The sequence below is a fragment of the Rattus norvegicus genome, chromosome 2 (genome assembly GCF_036323735.1).
Source record: "Rattus norvegicus strain BN/NHsdMcwi chromosome 2, GRCr8, whole genome shotgun sequence".
NCBI classification, from domain to species: domain Eukaryota; kingdom Metazoa; phylum Chordata; class Mammalia; order Rodentia; family Muridae; genus Rattus; species Rattus norvegicus.
Window position 1 is genome coordinate 84,057,292 of NC_086020.1, and position 20,019 is coordinate 84,077,310.

General features: G+C 48.4%; 1 protein-coding gene across 3 annotated transcripts in view; it reads right to left on the reverse strand.

The window, feature by feature from the left end:
- Ankrd33b (ankyrin repeat domain 33B) overlaps positions 1-13,020 on the reverse strand; it is an 81,807-nt gene extending 68,787 nt beyond the window's left edge. For 2 of the 3 annotated variants that reach the window (XR_010063602.1, XR_005500280.2), the window contains exon 1: positions 11,935-13,020. Coding sequence is in view for 1 of the 3 variants with exons in the window: in NM_001191565.1 (NP_001178494.1) it covers positions 11,935-12,288 (354 nt within the window). In the remaining 2 variants the exon portion in view is untranslated. The remainder of the gene's footprint in view (positions 1-11,934) is intronic. The other variant, NM_001191565.1, reaches the window with a different exon arrangement.
- Between the last annotated feature and the right edge of the window lie 6,999 nt (positions 13,021-20,019).

The following is a 20,019-nucleotide window of genomic DNA, read 5'->3' on the forward strand; positions in this document are numbered from 1 at the left end:
TAGAAACCCACTCTTGTTCTCACACCTAGGGGGAAGGGGGAATGAGCACCACCAGCCAAAGCGGAGAAAGAGCCAGGTCGTTACCCACTATTTTTAGTAGATGACTCTTGTCCCATGAATTGTCAGACACTGAAGGTTTAGACGGAAGTAGCAGGATGGGAAGGTAGGGTCCTTCAGAGTTGGCTCTGTCCCCGCACTGAAGTTAAAGGAACCTTCTGAAATAAATCTCAGCGGATTGACCCCAGCATCAGACCCATGGAGGGCCGGCACCACTGACTCCAATGCCAGAATCTTTGCTCTGACTTGTATCCAAGAAAGATGAAAGACTGTGGCTATCACTGACAGGACAGCTGCAGTCCCTCCAGGCCCCTCTGCCGCTCCTTCTGCTACCCACAGCAGCACCTCAGTCCCTACTCACTCAGATGCCTCATCTCCCGGCAGCTGGCCTTTCTACCAGGATGAGAGTCCTTGACATGTGGGCATATATAATCAAGGGTGACCTTGGACTTTCAGTTCCGGCTTCTCCCATCTCTCCTTCCAAACAAAGTGCTGGGACTAAAACACAGGCCACCACACCCATAACACCCACAACATCCACAACACGTACCACAATGCCGCACTTTTTTTTCCTTTGTTTTATTTTATTTTATTTTTGAGACAAGGTCTCAAACTATATAGCCTTCAGACTCACAGCAAACAATCCTCCTGTCTCAGCCTCTTGAATTGGAATTACAGATGTAAACCACCACACCCACCTCCATTTCCTTAATCCGCTGCTCTTTGCTTTAAACATTTGCTTCACTTGCGCCTTTTTCCAGTTAAAAAGCAGCCAGCAGCACTGAGAAATGACCTTGGTACGACTCCCTCACAGAAACAATAGCTACCAAATTAACATCTGCCACTGGACAAGTGCTTCCTATTTAAGGAGTTTATGTATTCCCCAGGGAAACACGGGAAGGTGGTGCTAAACTCTTGGGCCTTTCCATTTCAGACCTACAGGAAACACGATGACCAAATGATCAGGCGCTCAGTGGGCAAAGGCGCTTGCTGCAGAGTCCGGCCCCAGTTCAAACTCTGGATCTCACAGAACAGGAGAGAATCGACTCCTGCATGCGGTGCTCAGACTCCCACATAGACGCCCTGGTACACATGTGCCCACACACACACAAGGAAAACAAATAAGTATAAAAATTAGTGTTATGGGCCGGGGAGTTGGCTAAAGGCACGTGTCACTCTTACTTAGGACTGGGCTCATCTCTCAGCGCACTCATGGTGGCTTACGACCATCTGAAACTCCAGTCCCAAGGAATCCAAAGCCCTCTTCTGACCTTGCACATGGTACACAAACATGCATGCAGGCAAAACACTCACACTCACAAAATAGTGAAATAAATCTTTAAAATTCAGTTTAAAAGAGCAGATGGCTTGTGTAGGGTCATATGACCTGACCCATGTACCATGTACTACCTGACTCAGTGTCTACTCCAAGAAGTTCTCCAGAGCTCCTGCCCTTAAGGGCTCATGAGGCTCACCCAGAGGCCTTCCAACAGACAGGGAAGAGAGGCCTGAGACCCTGCATGTGGGAAAGCTTCAGGATCGACAATGCTGCTGGCCCTTCCTACACTGCCACTAGCTCTGCTCTCATTTCCAAAACCAGATCTAACTGTGGCACAAGACCAAAAATAAATGTATGCCTCTTTCATCATTTAAAAAAAAATAGCAAATGGATTTAAGAGCTAAATCACCCACTATGGAGCTGCCTGACCAGATCATTCACTAGAGATCATTCATTAATCTATGCATTAATTTTAATTACTATGAGATAACAAACGTGTAACAAGCACCACGGCAGCTGCCAGCCCGTGAAGCCTGTATGGACCTGAGCTGCTACAAAACTCTCCAGTTATTCCACTACAGTAGAAATCCCAAGGAGAGAGGAGGAACTAAGAATCATGTTTACTAATCTAATACCACAACTGTCTCTGGGCATCGCCTCCCACAAGCAGCCAGAAGGAAGATCTGGAGAGGGGTATGGGAAAAACACCTTGGAAAGATGAAGATTCATGCTCAACTGTGGCTTCACTCCTGCTCTGACCTGGCATAGCGTGTAGCAAAGATACAGTCACTGGAGCTGGCACCCAGAGGTAGAGGGCACCTGAAGTAGCACCATCAGCTGTTCCAGCATCCAGCAGTAAAGGCTAGAGTAGCCCTCAGCACCCAGGACACAGCTTCCTGGATCAGCAACCTCAGGAGGCCTGAGACCCCGCACTTGGGAAGGCTCCTGCTACCCACACTCTTTATAACACACTAATGGGTTTAGCTGTCACACTGCTGAGCCAGGTTCATTCCAACCACATCACCAAAGGTAAATTCAAGCAGAAAGCGGGGGTGACATCACAGGGGAACCCCATTAACCACTTGAAACAGTTAAGTAGCCCACAGGAAGTTAAGTGGCCCACATTTGTTCTTGACACCACTCCCCTGAAAATGGCATAACAGCAATGCCAGAAACTTAACATTGCTGCAAACTACAGATGCATTCAGATGTCACCTGACAGGCAAGTATGTGTGTGTGAGGGTGAGTGCATGTGTGCTCAATGGTGTATGTGTGCATTTGCAGTGTGCATGTGTATGTGTATATACATGCATGTAAAGGTGTCTATACATAATGTACTGGAGTATGTGCATTAATGTATGTGAGATGGTATGTACATGCATGTATGTAATTGTGTGAGCTTGCACTGTGGGAGAATGGGTTGTACATACATGTATATAAGGGTTGTGCTTGCATGTATGTGAAGGGTGTGTACATACATGTGTGAAAGTATGCATACATGTGTGAGAGTCTTACATACATATGTGAGCATGTACATGAATGTGTGTGAGGGCATATGCATGCCTGTGTTTAGTTCCATGTATATTTTGCCCATGTATGTCTTCCCATGGCCACTACAAGCAAGGAGCAGAACTGCTCCCATCCAGTGCTCCTCCATTATCTTCCTGTAGCAGCCCTGACTTCCCCACGCCTGAGTCTCTTTCCATCTCTACAGCCACAGATTCAAGAGTGCTACCATCTTTTTTTTTTTTTTTTTTTTTTTTTTTTGGTTCTTTTTTTCGGAGCTGGGGACCGAACCCAGGGCCTTGCGCTTCCTAGGCAAGTGCTCTGTCACTGAGCCATATCCCCAACCCCGAGTGCTACCATCTTGAACGGACTCTTTTTCACTCAGTGTAACTTCTTTGTCTTCCTCCCAACTCCCAGAACTGGATACTGAACCCGGGGGCCATCATTCGACGTGAGCTCTTACTGCTGAACTACATCCTTCTTTTTACTTCCTATTTGAGATGGGATCTCAGTAAGTTACCCAGGCTGGCCTTGAACTTTTGATCCTCCTGTCCTAGCCTTACTGAGATTACAGGCTTGCACTATGAAGCCCAACTTCTTTTTTTTTTTTTTTTTTTATTAACTTGAGTATTTCTTATATACATTTCGAGTGTTATTCCCTTTCCCGGTTTCTGGGCAAACCTCCCCCTCCCCCCTCCCCTTCTTTATGGGTGTTCCCCTCCTCATCCTCCCCCCATTGCCACCCTCCCCCCAACAATCTAGTTCACTGGGGGTTCAGTCTTAGCAGGATCCAGGGCTTCCCCTTCCACTGGTGCTCTTACTAGGATATTCATTGCTACCTATGAGGTCAGAGTCCAGGGTCAGTCCATGTATAGTCTTTAGGTAGTGGCTTAGTCCCTGGAAGCTCTGGTTGCTTAGCATTGTTGTACATATGGGGTCTCGAGCCCCTTCAAGATCTTCCAGTTCTTTCTCTGATTCCTTCAACGGGGGTCCTATTCTCAGTTCAGTGGTTTGCTGCTGGCATTCGCCTCTGTATTTGCTGTATTCTGAAGCCCAACTTCTTTATTCTAACCAACTTCATGGAAGGACATTTTTCCTAGCATGTGTGAGGCCCGTCTTCAGCATCACTAACTAAACAAACACAGCAAATACATATTGTTGAAGAATGTAGTATGAAATGTGTGACACCCTTAAATTCCTACTGCCCACAAGCACAAGGAAAGGACCCTCTCCATCCATCCCTCATCCGCACACCCGTCTATGCCTCTCTCGGCTGAGCCATCCCAGGGCAGCTGTGATCTCCAATTGAAGAACCAGCCGAAGCTGGACAGAAATGTTGCTTCTCCGCTTGTCTAGTGCCTGCTTTGGGCATGAGCTTATCTGGCTCTGACATGAATAGGTCTTTGAAAACCCAAGTTGATTTGTTCTTACTTGGAAACTGCTCTAAAATCCCACCACTCTAATGCAATTTCCCACAAAGTCAAATGTCACATGGGCATTGGATCCTCCAAAGTCAGGGTTATAGGCATTTGTGATCTATCTGATGTTGAGTACTGGGAACCAAACTTAGGTCCTATGGAAGGGTAGGAAGTGCTCTTGACCTCAAGCTATCTCTCCAACCCCAAATTCTTAGTATATTACCTCATCTAAATACAAGCTCCTGAGAGCTACAAGGAGGCTGAGGCCATATTCACAATCCACCTCTTCCCATGTTACCCATGTCTCTGTGGCTTCCGTCCACCACCCTCCCCACCCAGCTCTTTCTCTTACTATTGCTAAGTAACCAGTTAGGTATCAGCAGACATGATAGGCTCTGGGTAAGGTCCCCTCCCTCATAATCAATACCTTGTAAAATCAAGAATGGGAGCAGTAGGATTCAAATGACCAGTCAGAACAATGGGAACTATCTCTGGCCAGGGGAGGAGACATGACATTCTGGACTTCCTGAAAGGTTACCAGTTGATCGGTATCTAGCCCTGGGTCCAGGAATCCTGACTCCTCCAAGATGGCTATCTAACAGGAGACCTTACATATCGTTGCTCCCTCCCATAACCGTCAATCCAAACATGCCTGCCAATCATCTAGCCAGAAAATGACCATTGGGAAGGCTATTCCATAGACTTTTGAAATAGCATAAAACCTCCCTGAAATCTAAGTTGAGGAAATGGCCCCTCTAGGTACTCTTTATGTTCATCCATGGAGAGTTCACTACCCAGCAGTCTCTCAAGCCATTGTCCGTGTTCACCTATGGAGAGCATTCTGCTCTGCAAAGGTCTCTCTGGCCACTGGGCAACCTCACTCACTAGGAATGATGCAATCTACTCAGTAATAAGTTCTACTTATTCTCTACACCATACTCTGTGTGTCTCATCTGAATCCTTTCCACCGAGATAAGGAAGCTAAGGGAAGGGTCAGAATGGCATGATTACACATGTTCATGCACGTTCATGTGTGTATGTACATGCATGCACTTGTGTACGCACTCGTACACGTACTCGTGTACACACACACATACACACACACACACGCGCGTGCGCGCGTGCACACACATACCCCAGACCACCTACATGAATTACTTCCCAAACTTTATGAAAGAAAAATATTGCCTTCACTCAATTCAACAACTTCGGTTTTCTTATTCTTTTTAATAAAATAATTACTTAGCCTTGCTTGACATAAGGGATTGTTTTGACTTCTGTCTGCCCCACGGCAATGAAATAGAACTACTACCCCAATAAGCTGAACCACTGGTCCACAAGAAATCAAACAGGAGGGCTAAGAACAATCCAAAGCAAAAAGACTAAGGCCTCAGCATACCTGCTATACCATAGTTACAGTAATAAAAACACCATGGTATTAGCACACAAACAGACATGTAGAGACTTAGAAGACCCAGATTTAATTCTACACAACTATAGCCACCTGATCCTCTACAAAGATGTACGCTGAAGACAACAACTGCAATAAGTGGTGTGGGACACTGGACGTTCACATGTAGCAGAAAGAAACTAGACCCTCAGCTCTCACTGCACAAGAAACAACTTCAAATGAATCAAAAGACCTTGATGTAGAACCTGAAACAGCTTGAAGAGATGGTGGGGAGTGCGCACTAGAGCACACAAGCACAGGTAAGGATTTCTAAATAGGAATCCAATTACTCAGAAAATGAGGCCGACAATTACGGGACCGCAGGAAACTCAAACTTCTGTAGAACAACAGTCGACCAAGTGGAAAAGCAGCCTACGGAATGAGAGAAGACCTTTGCCTGCTAGCCAGCCAACAGAGGGTTAATAGCTAGCATCTCATGTGCTGGTACATGTGTAGCCCAGAGTTTATATGTGGAAGTTAGAGGACAGCTAGCTATAAAATGAGAGGACTCTATACATTATCTTCTCATAAAATGGACATTGAAGGTTCCCCTCTATGCATTGAAGACTTGGTCCTAGCTTGTATCATCACCAGGATGTGATATAATCTTCCAGAGGTAGAGCCTACAGGGAGGTATAATAAATAGGTCCCCAGCCCTTTTTCTCTTTGCTTGCTGACTGCTATGAAGTAAGTAGCCTCCCATTGTATGCTCCCACCATGCTGTATTGTATGTGCAGCCACAGGCCCAATACAACAGGCCTGAATGACTGCGGACTGAAACCTTTGAAACCGTGAGCCAGGCGCACATGCCACAACATGTCACCACATGCCACAACATGCCACAACATGCCACAACATGTCACAACATGCACGTGGGAAGGATCAGAGGACAATGTTTCCCAGTGAGCTCTCTCCTCCCACCCTGACCTCACTTCCTGGATTAAAAATAGATTGTTAGCCTTGTGTAGCAAGTGCCTTTACTTGCTGAGCTAGCTTGTTGGGTCCCCTCGCCTGTTCTGAAACAACCACTCCTTCATCATAGCCTCCTCGGAGCTGACTTCTGAGTCAAAGGCTGTTTCAGTGGCCTGGAAGTCCCAGGAATCTTGCTGACATAGTGGCTAATTGTGCATCCTTAAAACAACAGAGAGCAGCTCCAGCCAGCTCAACTCCAATGATCAAAGAGGGTCACCCTCAGATGGTGACCTCTTTAGACCCCAAGCATTTCCCCATGAACTCAAACAGATAAGTGCACGTACACATATACACACATATTACTGCTAATAGCTACACATACAAAAGTTTATATTAGTCATTGTCCTAGACTCACTCATCTTCCCTCTGGTAGACTGGCATAGCAAGAAGAGATCCCCCCAACCCCCTTCATCCCCCACTTCACAGCTCCTCCACTGAGAAGAAAGTCTATTTTCACCACATGAACCTGGGCTTAATCTGTGACTTGCTTCAGCAGAAGTAGAATTAAACCTGGGCCAAAATGGCTCTCCTGGAACCTGCCATACATAGAAAGCCAGCAGGACCAGCTTGCTGGAAGATGAGAGCAGTCGCAAGGAGCAGAGGCGTCATCAGCAGAGGCATCCTGGTCTACCAGCTGGGTGCAGACAGACAAAAAGGCTAGGCTCTCCTCAGCAGAGAGGTTACTATTGAACCTCTGGGGTTCCCTAAGTCTGAGTTACCTGGTGGTCTGACTTGCATAATGTCCTCAAAAGCCCCTGGGTTAAAAGCTTGGTTCCCAAAGTGGTACTCCTAAGAAACTATCAAACTAGTAGAAGGTGGAGACCTGCGTGAGGTTCTTCGATCACCTGAGGTGCATGTCCTTGAAGGAGTCCTGTAAGACTGAAGGGCCTATCTGCTTTGATGTGAGCAGCTTCCTGTACCCTGGGCTTGAAGCCACTGCCATCTGGCACCCAGTGGCCCAAATAGCCCTGTTCAGCCTGAGCTGGAAGTTGTACAAGTAGGAACCCAAACAAATATCTTCTTATAAATAAATTATTACTGCTGGATGGTGGTAGCACACACATTTGATCCCAGAGCTCAGGAGACAAAAGCAGGCAGATCTCTGTGAGGTTAAGGCCAACCTGGTCTACAGAGCTAGTTCCAGGACATCCAAGGCTGCCCAAAGAAACCTTATCTCAAAAAAACCAAATAAATAATAAATCTTACAGGTATTTTTGCTGTGGACACACAGGGTCGACAAACATACACAACACTACCACTGTCATAGATAGCTGAGAGATCTCCTTAGACCTAGTACACAAGCCCCTCTCCACTGACGTTAGCCTGGACACACCCACGTCAGATAAGAAGAAGAACCTGCTGCTGCTTGCACAAGCCCAGTGTTCCCAGACCCACTTGAGCAGACCCACTTTCAGTGTGGTCTTTCTCTCCTTCCCCACACTGGAGGATGAAAGTAAAAACAGGCCCAGGGAGATGCCTCAGTGGGTAAAGCATTTGCCACACAAGCGTGAGGACCTGGGTTTGGATCCCTAGGTCCCACATCAAGCCAGGTGCTGTACTGTGGGCCTGTATCCCAGTCCTGTGGTCCCAGTGTTCCTACTGCACAGTAGAAGGCAGACATGGGAAAACCTTGGTATATATCACCCTGACATATACAGAAGCAACACAAGAGATCCTCACTCAAAGGTGTAAGGAGAGGACAAGACACCCAAGGCTGTCCTCTGACATCCACACCAGCACTGTGTGAGAATACACACACACACACACACACACACACACACACACACACACACAGGGCGGGGAGGCAGGGAAGGGATGAAGGACAAAGGAAAAATGAGATTAAGGAGGAGAAAAACACATGAGGGAACATATTGTCCCAAATTGCAAAGCAAACCTCTCCCTGTGTACTCTAACCCTTGGCAAGCCCTGGAGGGTCAAGGCCAGAACCCATTGTGCAGAGTAACTAGCAAAAACCTGCGAGTTCAGCTTCTCTGTGAGTCAGCCTAATTCCATGCTCACATAGGCTCCACATACCGAGGCCTGGGAGGACGGTTGGACATGTCTTCCAACACTGTGACCCTTGCTTTAGGAAGTCAAGATTTCTACATTCATAAATCTTTCATTTAAAAAATGTGCGGCGAATGCCTCAATTGTATTTCAAGCAAAGTGTTCACACCCCAGTATCTATAAAAATTGAGATGGAAGCCGTCCGAGGAGGGGGAAGGTACCCCCATAAAATGAATGAACAGTGACTTTGGAAAATTTCCTGAGATTTCAGTACACAGAGGCACTTCAGCTTTACCAGGTGTCAGACATGCAAACTGCCCTTCCATGACAAATTTAGATGCCACAAATGTATCTTCTATTTCACTGTTGACTATGGGAGAGCCACCAAGGCTGCAGGAGTAAACCTGACATGCAAAGAAAAGAATTAGGAAGAGAGTTGCTGGAGGAACCATCCTTCAACGAGCGAAACCATCCCACCTGCATCCAAAAACACAGGGAGAGCATGTGTGCAGAGTTACAGGAAAATGATGTAACAAATATTTAAATGTTGCACAGTAAATCCTGACATCCTTCCAGAACAATGTTTCAGAAGCAAAGACCTGTGGTCCGCTGCTTACCTACTAAGAATTGAGCAATTCAGCATAGCAGCAACATTCCAAAGCCTTTAGATCAGTGGTCTTCAACTTTCCTAATGCTGCAACCCTTCATGTTATGGTGTTCCCCACCATAAAAATTATTTTATTGCTACTTCATAACTGCAACTTTGCTGCTGTTATGAATCTTAATACCAAATATCTGATATGCAGGATATCTGATATGTGACCCCTATGAAAGGATGTCCAACACCCCGCCCCCAATGAGGTCACGGCCCTTTGTACTTTGGCCTCTCTGCCTAAAGACTCTTCCCTGTGCTCTAAGGATGCCTGCTTGCAAATGACCATGCTACTGACAATCTCAGCCTCCACCCAACCGCCCTCCCTTTCCCAAGTCTCCACAGTCTTAGCCAGCTCTGGGCTTAGATGGGGGATGGTAGAAAGGCCTTCAAGAGAAAGTATCCTTAAAACAGAAACCTCCAGGTGGTGAGAAAGCCAGTCCCCGTAACTAACCATCAGAAGAGTACTGGTCACTGGCTAGCTTACATTCCTTTACTCCCAATTCTCAATATGCTGAGCCAACTAGAGACAGCTAGGTCCTCTTCACTTGGCGTGAGTAGGCCTCTCTAGCTCCTACGGCCCCTCCTCTCCACACTCGGCTACGACCAAATCATTCTGCACCTGCCACTGTCCCTTGGTTCCCCACCTGCCTGACCAGAATGTCTTCTGCCACAAACCACCTCACTCCTTAAAGCTCTTGCAGTCTCACCTCAGGGCACACAGAACAAAGGCCTGGTCCTCTGACCCAGAGATAAAAACCAAGGCCGGACTCTTTTTCTCAAGTCCCCAGGCACATCTAATGGATGCAAACGGATGGAAGACTCAAAGCAGAACAACAAAGGCCCTTCAGTCTCTATCTTCAAAATCAAAGGAAGAGAAAAGCACCAAGAGAACGCTCGGGCACAAGACTGGACCATGTTCTCTTCAGAACAGCAGAGAAAAACTAGGGTGAAAGATGGTGAGCAAAGGCTGTGTATGTGGGACTTCTCTGGACTGTGGGCAGGATGGCACTTCGGGATCACAAACCACACAGAAGGGACTGTGGCCGCCGGTGAGCTACACAGGAGACAAACAAGAGCTGAGGAAAGCTGCTACCGGTCCCCTCCTGCCTCAGGGCCTGGGAGGGGCTCTCCAGGGGTTCTGGAATTCAGTCCTGTCAGTCTCAAACCTTCTGTGCAGGGTTTAACTCACTCTCAATTTCCTTTGCTGTTTTCAAACTTTGGAATTTTTTGCCTCTCTCCAGAAAACATGATAAAGCTGAGAGGCCAGTGACCACTCACAGGTGAAAACTTCCAAGCAAAGACCACCCCCAAGCCGCTGCTATGCTTGTTCAGGAAGGGAAGGTTTCTAACGCCAACACCTGACCCGGAAAACTCGCTTACTTAATCTGAAAGTGGAGCAGAGCAACAGCCCCCTGAGCCTCTCTCCCGCTGTTTGCCAGCTGGAAGAGTCACCACAGACACCAGAGTGGTGCTGACCTCATCAGACCCGTCTCCTGTCATATCACAAGCACAAACCATTCCTCCAAGTTCAAGGTTGTCGGGTTATCAAAAGCAGAAAGGGACACGCTGGCTTCACACTTGCCTAAGCCTGACCCAGACTGCCTTCAGGCACAAAACATTGCGCATATACAGCCCCAGGATAAGCCAAAGGCATCGGGTCTCCAGGTCCCTATATTAAAGCGCAAATTTCCTGTCAGCTGGCGACTCCCAAGCAGAAGCACAGGCGTCCCTAATTTGTGCAAGGCTGAGTCTGCAAAAACCACGGGGCCTCTGGGAACATGGAAATCAGGGGAGGTTGTTTGTCCACCCAGCAGAGACTAATGGGGACACGGCCACAGCGGTCACTTTCCCAGCTAGTGTTCAGTGGGAACATCTCTCCCAACTTTTTTTCTTTTCTCAAACTTTCTTGCTATCTCTGAGTCTCGGCGTAATTAATAGAGACCGCCTCCTACTTTCCTGCGTGCCGACCCTGGTGCGTGACCCTACTGAGCTGAGCAGCACCTGTCCTGCCTGAAGCGTGGCTGCGAGGGTTGGTAGGCTTCGACCCGCAGCAGTGACCTCACATAGAGCTGGCTAGTCGCCGCGCGGGTCACTAGGAAAAGCAAGGAAAAGGGGTGGCTTAGGTAATGAAAGGAACTGTAGCTTCCAAATCCTAATTCGAGCACCAACGTGTTAGACAAGGACAACCAACAGGAGAGGCCGGGTGGACAAATGGGGCTGGAGGTAGGAAAATGTCCCCTGAAAGTGAGTAGAGACCATCACCTACCCGGGCCTGGGGAAAGTAGCAGTTAGGGAGGCACTGAGTGGAAGGGGCACCCCCACCCCTAAAGATGTCAACACATTTCCAGCATAAAGAATTATTCCCCTAGTGAGAATTCGGGGATCCTCGGGGCGGTAAAGGGGAATCTGGATGGAGTAGGAAGCCGGGCAGGACTATCATCCGCCCGCTCCGCAAATGGGGTCCCAATATCGCCTCACGCCACACAGGAAGGAAGCCGTGCTCTGAGCGGCAGTAGATCTAGGATTGGGATGACACGGAAATGCGGGCGAGGGAGGAGAGCGGAGGGGACCGAAACCTGTCGGGACTTACCCGGCCGTTGCGGTCAGTCTCCCGTGCCTCCTCGGAACTAGGTCCGCGCCGCACTAGCGCCCGCAGCAGCCCCACGTCGTTGGCGCAGGCGGCGCGCAGGAGGGTCGCCGACTCAGGGACGCCCTCCGGGACGCTCTCCGCGCACACCGAGCCGCACTCCTCCTCGCCTCCCGGAGGGTAGAAGGAATCGTCCGATGCGATGCTGCGGGTGTCCGGCAGACTCGAGAAGTCTTCGTACTCCTCGTAGTCCGCTGGGTCGTCCCCTGTCTGTACGCTCCGGGGTGGCGTCGGCGACTGTGGGGACAAGCAGCGTGTCCCGCCGCCCTCCGGCCCGGGCCCAGCCAGCAGCACCATGCTGGAGGCCAAGGCGCGGGCCGGGGGCTAAGACTCGGGTTAGAGGGACAAGTACACGAGGCGCGCCCCGGGGTCACCGACCCTTGCCCGCTGCGTTCACACAAGAGCAGGAGTCCCACACGCTCCAGCCCGGCGGAAAGCGGCTCCAAGCGGCTGCGCTCCCGGAGCAAAGTCACTGGCGACTGGAGAAAAGCCCCTTGGGTGGGAGGAGCCGCGGGGGCTTTCCCTGCCCCGTCGGGCGGGGTGAAAGCAAGGCAGAGGGCGGGGCGCCTTCCCCGCTGGAGTCCCGGGCGCAGCGGAGGTCCTCTCCAGACCGCGCCACCACCCCCCCACCCCCGCCCGCTTGGTCCGGAGCAGGGGAAAGCAGGAGCGGGAGATCCAGAAGCTGTAACTCCAGAGGCTGAGAGCCAGCCTGAGAGACAGCCCCCCCCTCCAAGGGCCACTCCCTGGGGACCGAAGCGGAGATGGGGTCCCGAGACACCAAAGGCTAAGCAAGTTTCCAGCGTCGGAAAGTACCCGCACCTGGAGACCCGCCCCTTTCCCACTCCCCACTGAGGACGGTAATCAGCCCCGGGGGCCGAAGGGGCAGCCTTAGGACCTGTCACCTCCCAGGCAGTCGAGTTCTGGACCAGTTGCACTTCTGAGACGCCCTGGAAACTTAACTCTCTTGGAGCATGGAAAGGTGTCCACTCTTGGACGGAGGGTGGAGCTGTCCACTCTGGAGGAAATTCCACCTTGGGGAGAACCTGTTCTATCGACCCTGATCCAAATAAGGGCCGGGGGCTGATTTGGGGGACTAACCCGAAAGAGGCAGGGTCTGCAGAGTCTCTAAGTCACCCAAGCTGGCTGTGGCTGGGAGGTTGATAGGAAAGAAATCTTGGGGAGATGGAAGGGTGATAGGAACCTCACGGGAGGATATCTGGGTGAAGAGGGACAGCACCTGGCCAGAGTCGTGAGGGGGCTCCACTCTCCCTCACCTCTGGTCATTTTCAATGACGGGGAGGGGGGGGGTGGGGAGACGGTAACGCGTCGTGGCAGATGAACCAGAAATGGCCAGAGACCGACCGGCTTTGATCCAGGGCCAGAAACAAACACTTCAAAAACTGAGATTATTGACCATGGAACTGCCTGCTGGGACGTGTGTGGAAGGATTTCTCACCTGTAGCCCCTCACTTTAAAGAGGAGGAGGTGGTGTGACCCTGTTCTAGAGGAAAACCTGTACATCCTAGCTGTGTGTCTCATGAGCCAGCAAAAAGCCACTCACTTCTCTCTCACCCCACTGCCTCCTCTTCATTTCCACCCATCTCCAGGCACGCCAGCCCGTGGGAGGCCCCAAGGGGAACACGACTGAGCTCCTGGAGACAAGACACAAGGAGCCTGGATGTGGGTGGGCAAGTCAAAGGGCGCAGGGCATGTTCATGCCTGCAATGTACTCCAAACAGGCACTGTAGGCTGAAAAACATTCTAGAGTCCTAGAGTGCCTGATGCCCCGCGCTGGGCCAGCCATACTGAGGTTTTCAGAGGAGCTGGGGTGCTGGGGCTTTCTTTCTGAAAACCAAAATCCCCCACTCCCAACCACTGGTCAACTTCTCACTATCTGTAACTCTCTACAGCTGCATAAATTCCCGCAGGGAATTTCCCCTTTCCCGATCAACTTCTGTTACAGGGACTCGGGGGATTTACAAGGGGCAGTTGCCCGGCTAAACCCTGTGTGCTACAGTGAAGTTGGTGCACGGGGTTGCTGGCCTCGCTCTCCTCCCAGTTAGGCAGAGGGTTGCTTTAAATTCTGAATCCACCACCATCATCCCCAACCCCATGGGACAGGTTCGGGGACAGAGCTATTTCTGAGGATGGGGGAGGAACGTCCTGAAGCCAGCTGGAGCTTATCAACACTGATGAGAGGAGAACGGTTACTTATCAACTTCCTCTTTTCTTTCTCAGAAGTTTAAGTCCAACTAGCGCTGAGAATCATTTGCCATTTAAAGATAAACAGGAACAGAACTGGTGTATAACTCAGCGGCATGCCTAGGATATAGGTTTGGTCCCCAGCACTTGAAGGATGGGAAGGATAAATAAAACAGCTCCAAAGGAGTCCTAATAGGGGTTGTCTGTCTGCCTGCCTGCCTGCCTGCCTGCCCGCCTGCCCTACCCCCACCCTACCCCATCTTTAAAAGCATATTTTTCTTCAGCCTGGCAGACACTATGCCTGTTTTTTTTTTTTTTTTTTTTTTTTGCTTCTTTTTTTCGGAGCTGGGGACCGAACCCAGGGCCTTGCGCTTCCTAGGCAAGCGCTCTACCACTGAGCTAAATCCCCAACCCCGACACTATGCCTGTTATCCCAGTACTGAGGCACTGAAGAGGGAACATTTTGAGGTAATGTTCAGCTACACAGCAAATTTGAAGCCAGCCTGGGCTACATAAGACTCAACTTCAAAAATAATTATGTGTATGTGCATGACATCCACACACTCCTTTCCCACGATGGCAATAGATCCCTCGCCTTTGAGAAGGTGAAGAAAGTAAACAGAGATCAAAATGAGCCATATGTATATACTATGAGGGAAAGAAAGATTTTATTCCTTTTTATTTTTTGTGGAGCTGCCATTTACATATGTGAACAAAATCTCTGTGACAAAGAGGAACAGCTTATCAAAGCTTCATAAGGACAGAGGCTCATTCTTAAATCAGTAACAGCATTGTGAGAAGTTGTGTTTATTCAATGAATTGTCTATGAGTTTTAAAGGTATGTCTATAATATATACAAGTATATGATATATTATACATAGATCACTTTGTCCTCATAATTTAATAATTTGCCTTTACAGTATTAAAGTATTTTCAGCACTACCTTAGGTACTGTTCTGTATCAGGCTTTTCTGAGTTTTAGGGCTAGGCTGGTGGGACGACTCTAAGCTTAACAACCTGGGCTTAATTCCTGGAACACACATGGCAGAAGAAAATAACCAACTCCAGAAAGTTGTCCTCTGAGCTCTACATAAGTACATGGGCACACACACACACACACACACACACACACACACACACACACGTAAACAAATGCAAAAATAAAGTGTAAAGCCAGGCACACCCATGCCTATCGGATTGCTGCAAGTTCAAACTGAAATGGGGGGCTCATGAGGGTTGGGGGGACGACTGGAGAGATGGATCAGTGGCTCAGCAGTTAAGAGCACGCACTTCTCTAGCAGAGGACCCAAGTTTGGTTCTCTGTACCAATACTGAGCAGATCACGATGGTTCGTAACTTCAGTTCCAAAGGATGTGACACCTTCGCTCTGAGGACATTGTTCTCAAACTCACACACACACACACACACACACACACACACACACACACACACACACACACACTTCAAAATAAAAAGAAATCTTTAGGGCCGAGACATGCCCACCGGTTAGGAGCACTTGCTGCTCTTGCAGAGGACTGGGGTTTGGTTCCTAGTGCCCACAGGGTGGTTCACGGTCATCCTGCAATTTCAGTTGTGAATCCGGTGTCCTCTTCTGATCTCGGGCACCAGGCACACACATGCTGCATACATGCACATACGTATAAAATAATAAATCTTTTTAAAAGTAAAAGTAAATCTTTAGGGCTGGAGAGATGGCTCAGGGGTTAAGAGCACTGACTGCTCTTCCAGAGGTCCTGAGTTCAATTCCCAGCAACCACATGGTGGCTCACAACCTTCTGTAATGAGATCTGACGCCCTCTTCTGGTGTGTCTGAAGATAGCTACAGTGTACTCACAGACATAAAATAAATAAAATCTTAAAAAAAAAAAAAGTAAATCTTTAAAACCAGTGGTGTGTTTATCTTTGAGGATGTTGAGCATGCATATCCATCCTTCTATACTGCCCTTCTCTTCCTTGTTGGACAGGGTGGGTTAGGAAACCCTAACAGTAGAGTAAACCCAAGCCCATCCCAGAGTTCCTGAAATAACATCCTACTGATTGGCCATGGTGGCACACTTGGGAGACTGACGGAGAAGGATTACACCAGCTTGGGCTACAGACTAAGATTCTGCCTCTGAAAATCAAAATGGAAAAATAATGCCCACTTACCACCTGCGAGGGCTGACTTTCCGATCTTTAAACTCTGTTCCTGGTCTGGAATTGAGAATTACCTTCGAGGTTAACTTTGTTATTGTGAACATTAAGATCCATCCTCCGTGATGGCATAAGTCACTCTGCAAAAGCCTTCTCTAAGTTCCTTAGTTCATTTAACAGGAAAACCGCCCGCTTGAGACAATAGATATATTTTTATCTATGGAAGGCAACGTGGCTGGGGCCAAAAGCACATTATGTCGTCAGATGGCCTGGCTCCTAAGTGACACCGACCACTGCTTAAACCTGTGGTAACCGGTCTGGATTCCGTATGTCTGGTACAGTAAGTTCACAGTGTTTGTTTGGCTAAATCTCCTGTTCATTTTCTTGGGGTCTCCGGTAGGTCTGGCTGACCTTGAGGTCAGTTCCTGACCCTCTGCCTTTATTTCTGAAGGACTGGGTGTACAGGTAAGGATCCCCATATCCTACTCCTGATGTTGAAGGTTTGTTTGAGTTTCATTGCTTTCTTTAATTACTTCTTTCAGAATTTTACACAATGTTACTTTGATTATATTCACCAACTCCTCCCAGATCCATTCCCTACTTTCCTCTCTGCCCAACTGTGTCTCCTTCTTGTCGTTGTCATTGTCATTGTTGTTGTTGTTGTTGTCTCCTCGTCCATCACACCCAGTTTGTGAAGCTCACGTAGTCCTGGCTGCGTGATGTTCCACTGGACCACAGTCATTTTAGGATGAGCTAAAGGATGAAAGAAAACCAACTCTCCCTCCCCCAGCAGCTATCAGTTAACCAATAGCTTCTCAGCTAGGGGTGGGACTTCCTGTCTGCCTCTCCTTCCGGGTGCTGGGGCTTGGTTTTGTGCAAGTTTGCACCGATCTCATGCGTGCTGTCATTACTGCCATGAGTTCATATATGCAGCTAGCTGCCCTGCCCCATCCTGAGGACAGTATTCCCTTGAATTCATTCACTGCCTGTGGCCTGTCCAGCCTCCATGTCCTGTTCCAAAATGTCCCCAGAGCCTTGGGAGGAGAGAGTGCAGTAGAGATGTTCCGTTTATGGCTGAGCATTCTGAAGACTTTTATTCTCCATTCCTTGGCTGGTTGTGTGTTTCCATGTCGCTCATCTACTGCAAATAAAAGCTTCCCTGATGAGGACTGAGAGGTGCATAATCTATACAGGTATAATGATAAGTCATTGGCAGTCCATTTAATCTTATGTCAATTAGCAGAATAATAGTCATAGGCTTTCTTCTGGGGCAGTGGTTCACAACTTCCCTGTTACTGAGACCCTTTAATTCAGTTCCTCATGTTAGGGTAAACCCCCACACCATAAAATTATTTCCATTGCTACTTCCCAACTGTAATTTTGCTACTGTTATAAATCATAAGGTAACAACTGTGTTTTCCCATGGTCTTAGGTGACCCCTGTGAAAGGGTCAGTTGACCCCTACAAGAGGTTGTGATCTGCAGGCTGAGAACCACTGTCCCAGAGTCTCCAACCTGCCTACCTACAGATTCAATGCCCAACAATAATGTCAAGTATGGGTCCCATTTCGTGAAGCATGACTTAAATCCAAGAAGAAAGCGGTTATCTGTTTCTTTTTTGAGATCAAATCTCACTTTGTAGCCTGGACCTGCCTTGAATTCTTAGCAATCTTCCTGCCTCAGCCTCAGGAACACTGGAATTGCAGACATGCACAACCGAGCCTAGCTTTACCTCTCGTATTTTGCTACATTCAAAATGGCAAGTCAGTGACTAGGGTATTGGGAAGGCTCGGGGCTGTAAACGTCATCACTGCCTTACACTGTTCTAAAGTGATGTAACCAAATTCCAGGGAAGACTCTCTGAGGAAGCATGACAAAAGAAATCCTAAGCAGATCTCTCGAGATAGTGCACAGCTGACATGCTCCTTCGTTGTTAAGTTTTGCAGAGTTGAGTTGCTTTTCCATTGCTAGCCATGATTTTTTTAATGGGATTTAAACAAAAACAAAAACAAAAACAAAAACAAAACAAAACAAAGCAATAGTTGGAAAGACATTCCTTGTGCTGTGTTAGCTGGAGATGGTTCAGCCGCAGGGGAATGGCTTGTGGATCAAGAGAAAGCTGAATGTGTTTATTCATTCTATTAACCCTGACATCTCCAGGTAAGTAGGGATTAAACGAAAAGGACCAAGCCTAGGAGGATCACACATAACAAAATCATCCAAGATTCTGATCTGGGAGTCTGACACAGGAGGATTGCCATGAGTTCAGGCCCAGCTTGGTGTATAATAATGAGTTATCATGAAGAAGAGGGGGTAGGGGAGCTGGGAAGTTGGCTCAGGAGTTAAGAGCACTTGCTACTCTTGTACAGGACTGGAGTTTGGCTCCTAGCACCCACAAACCACATCATCTAGCTCACAACCAACTGTAATTCCAGCCCCAGGGAACTTGATAGCCTTTTTTAGCCTCTGTAAGCACCCACATCCATATTGGTTCGCATGTGCATGCAAGCACACACACTCACACACACACACACACACACACACACACTCACACACACACACAAGTAATTTTTTAGTTAATAACTGAATTTTATATAAGTACACTGTAGCTGTCTTCAGATACACCAGAAGAGGGCATCGGATCTCTTTACAGATGGTTGTGAGCCACCATGTGGTTGCTGGGAATTGAACTCATGACCTCTGGAAGAGCAGTCGGGTGCTCTTAACCACTGAGCCATCTCTCCAGCCCCCAATAACTGAATTTTAATGACATGAAGAAGACCTTTGGAGGCTGATAGCTAAACATGTAGAGAGGACTACCCTGCTCTTAGAGGAACTAACTGAGCAGTGGTCTAAGTTAAAAGAAAGGGAAAGGAGACAGTCTATGAATCGGGGCCTCAGGACTTCTCTGAGGAGGGGACCTGGAGCCAGGTTTCAGAGGGGTGGCTGTCTTAGGGTTTTACTTCTGTAAACAGACACCATGACCAAGGCAACTTACAAAGGACAGCATTAATTGGGGCTGGCTTACAGGTGCAGAGGTTCAGTCCATTGGAAAAATACATAAGAAGAACAATCACAGAGCTTGTACAGAGACACTAGGATAGGGAAGGGTGGATACCCTTCCCCCAAGACAGGAAGCATGGCAGCATCCAGGCAGGCATGGCTCTGGAGGAGCTGAGAGTTCTACATCTTGTTCAGAAGGCAAACTGGAGAAGACTAGCTTCCAAGCTGCTAAGAGGAGGGTCTTAAACCACCCCCACAGTGACACACTTCCTCCTACAAGGCCACACCTCCTAACAGAGCCACTCCCTGGCCTACCACTGAGGCCATCCAGTTTCTCACACTTTGCTTCCTCTCAGCTTAAGAAGATGAGACTGGAGTTCCTCCACATCCCCTCCAGGGCTTTCCCTGCACCATCCCCAGGTGCCATAATCTTCCCAGCTCTGGCTGCCCGCAAAGAAGCAACAGGGGCAGGGCACCTGAGTCACCCATGGTTTAACTGGAGAACCCACTTGCTTTTGAGACAGATGATTTGGTCCCTATCTGAATCAAAAGGATGGATTTTAAAAATGAGTTTAGGCTGAGGAGCAAAGTGGAACCTTGTTAAAATCAGCAGGAGATTCTCCATGACCCACTTCCTCCAAGAACAGGGATTGGGGGGGCATCCATCCTT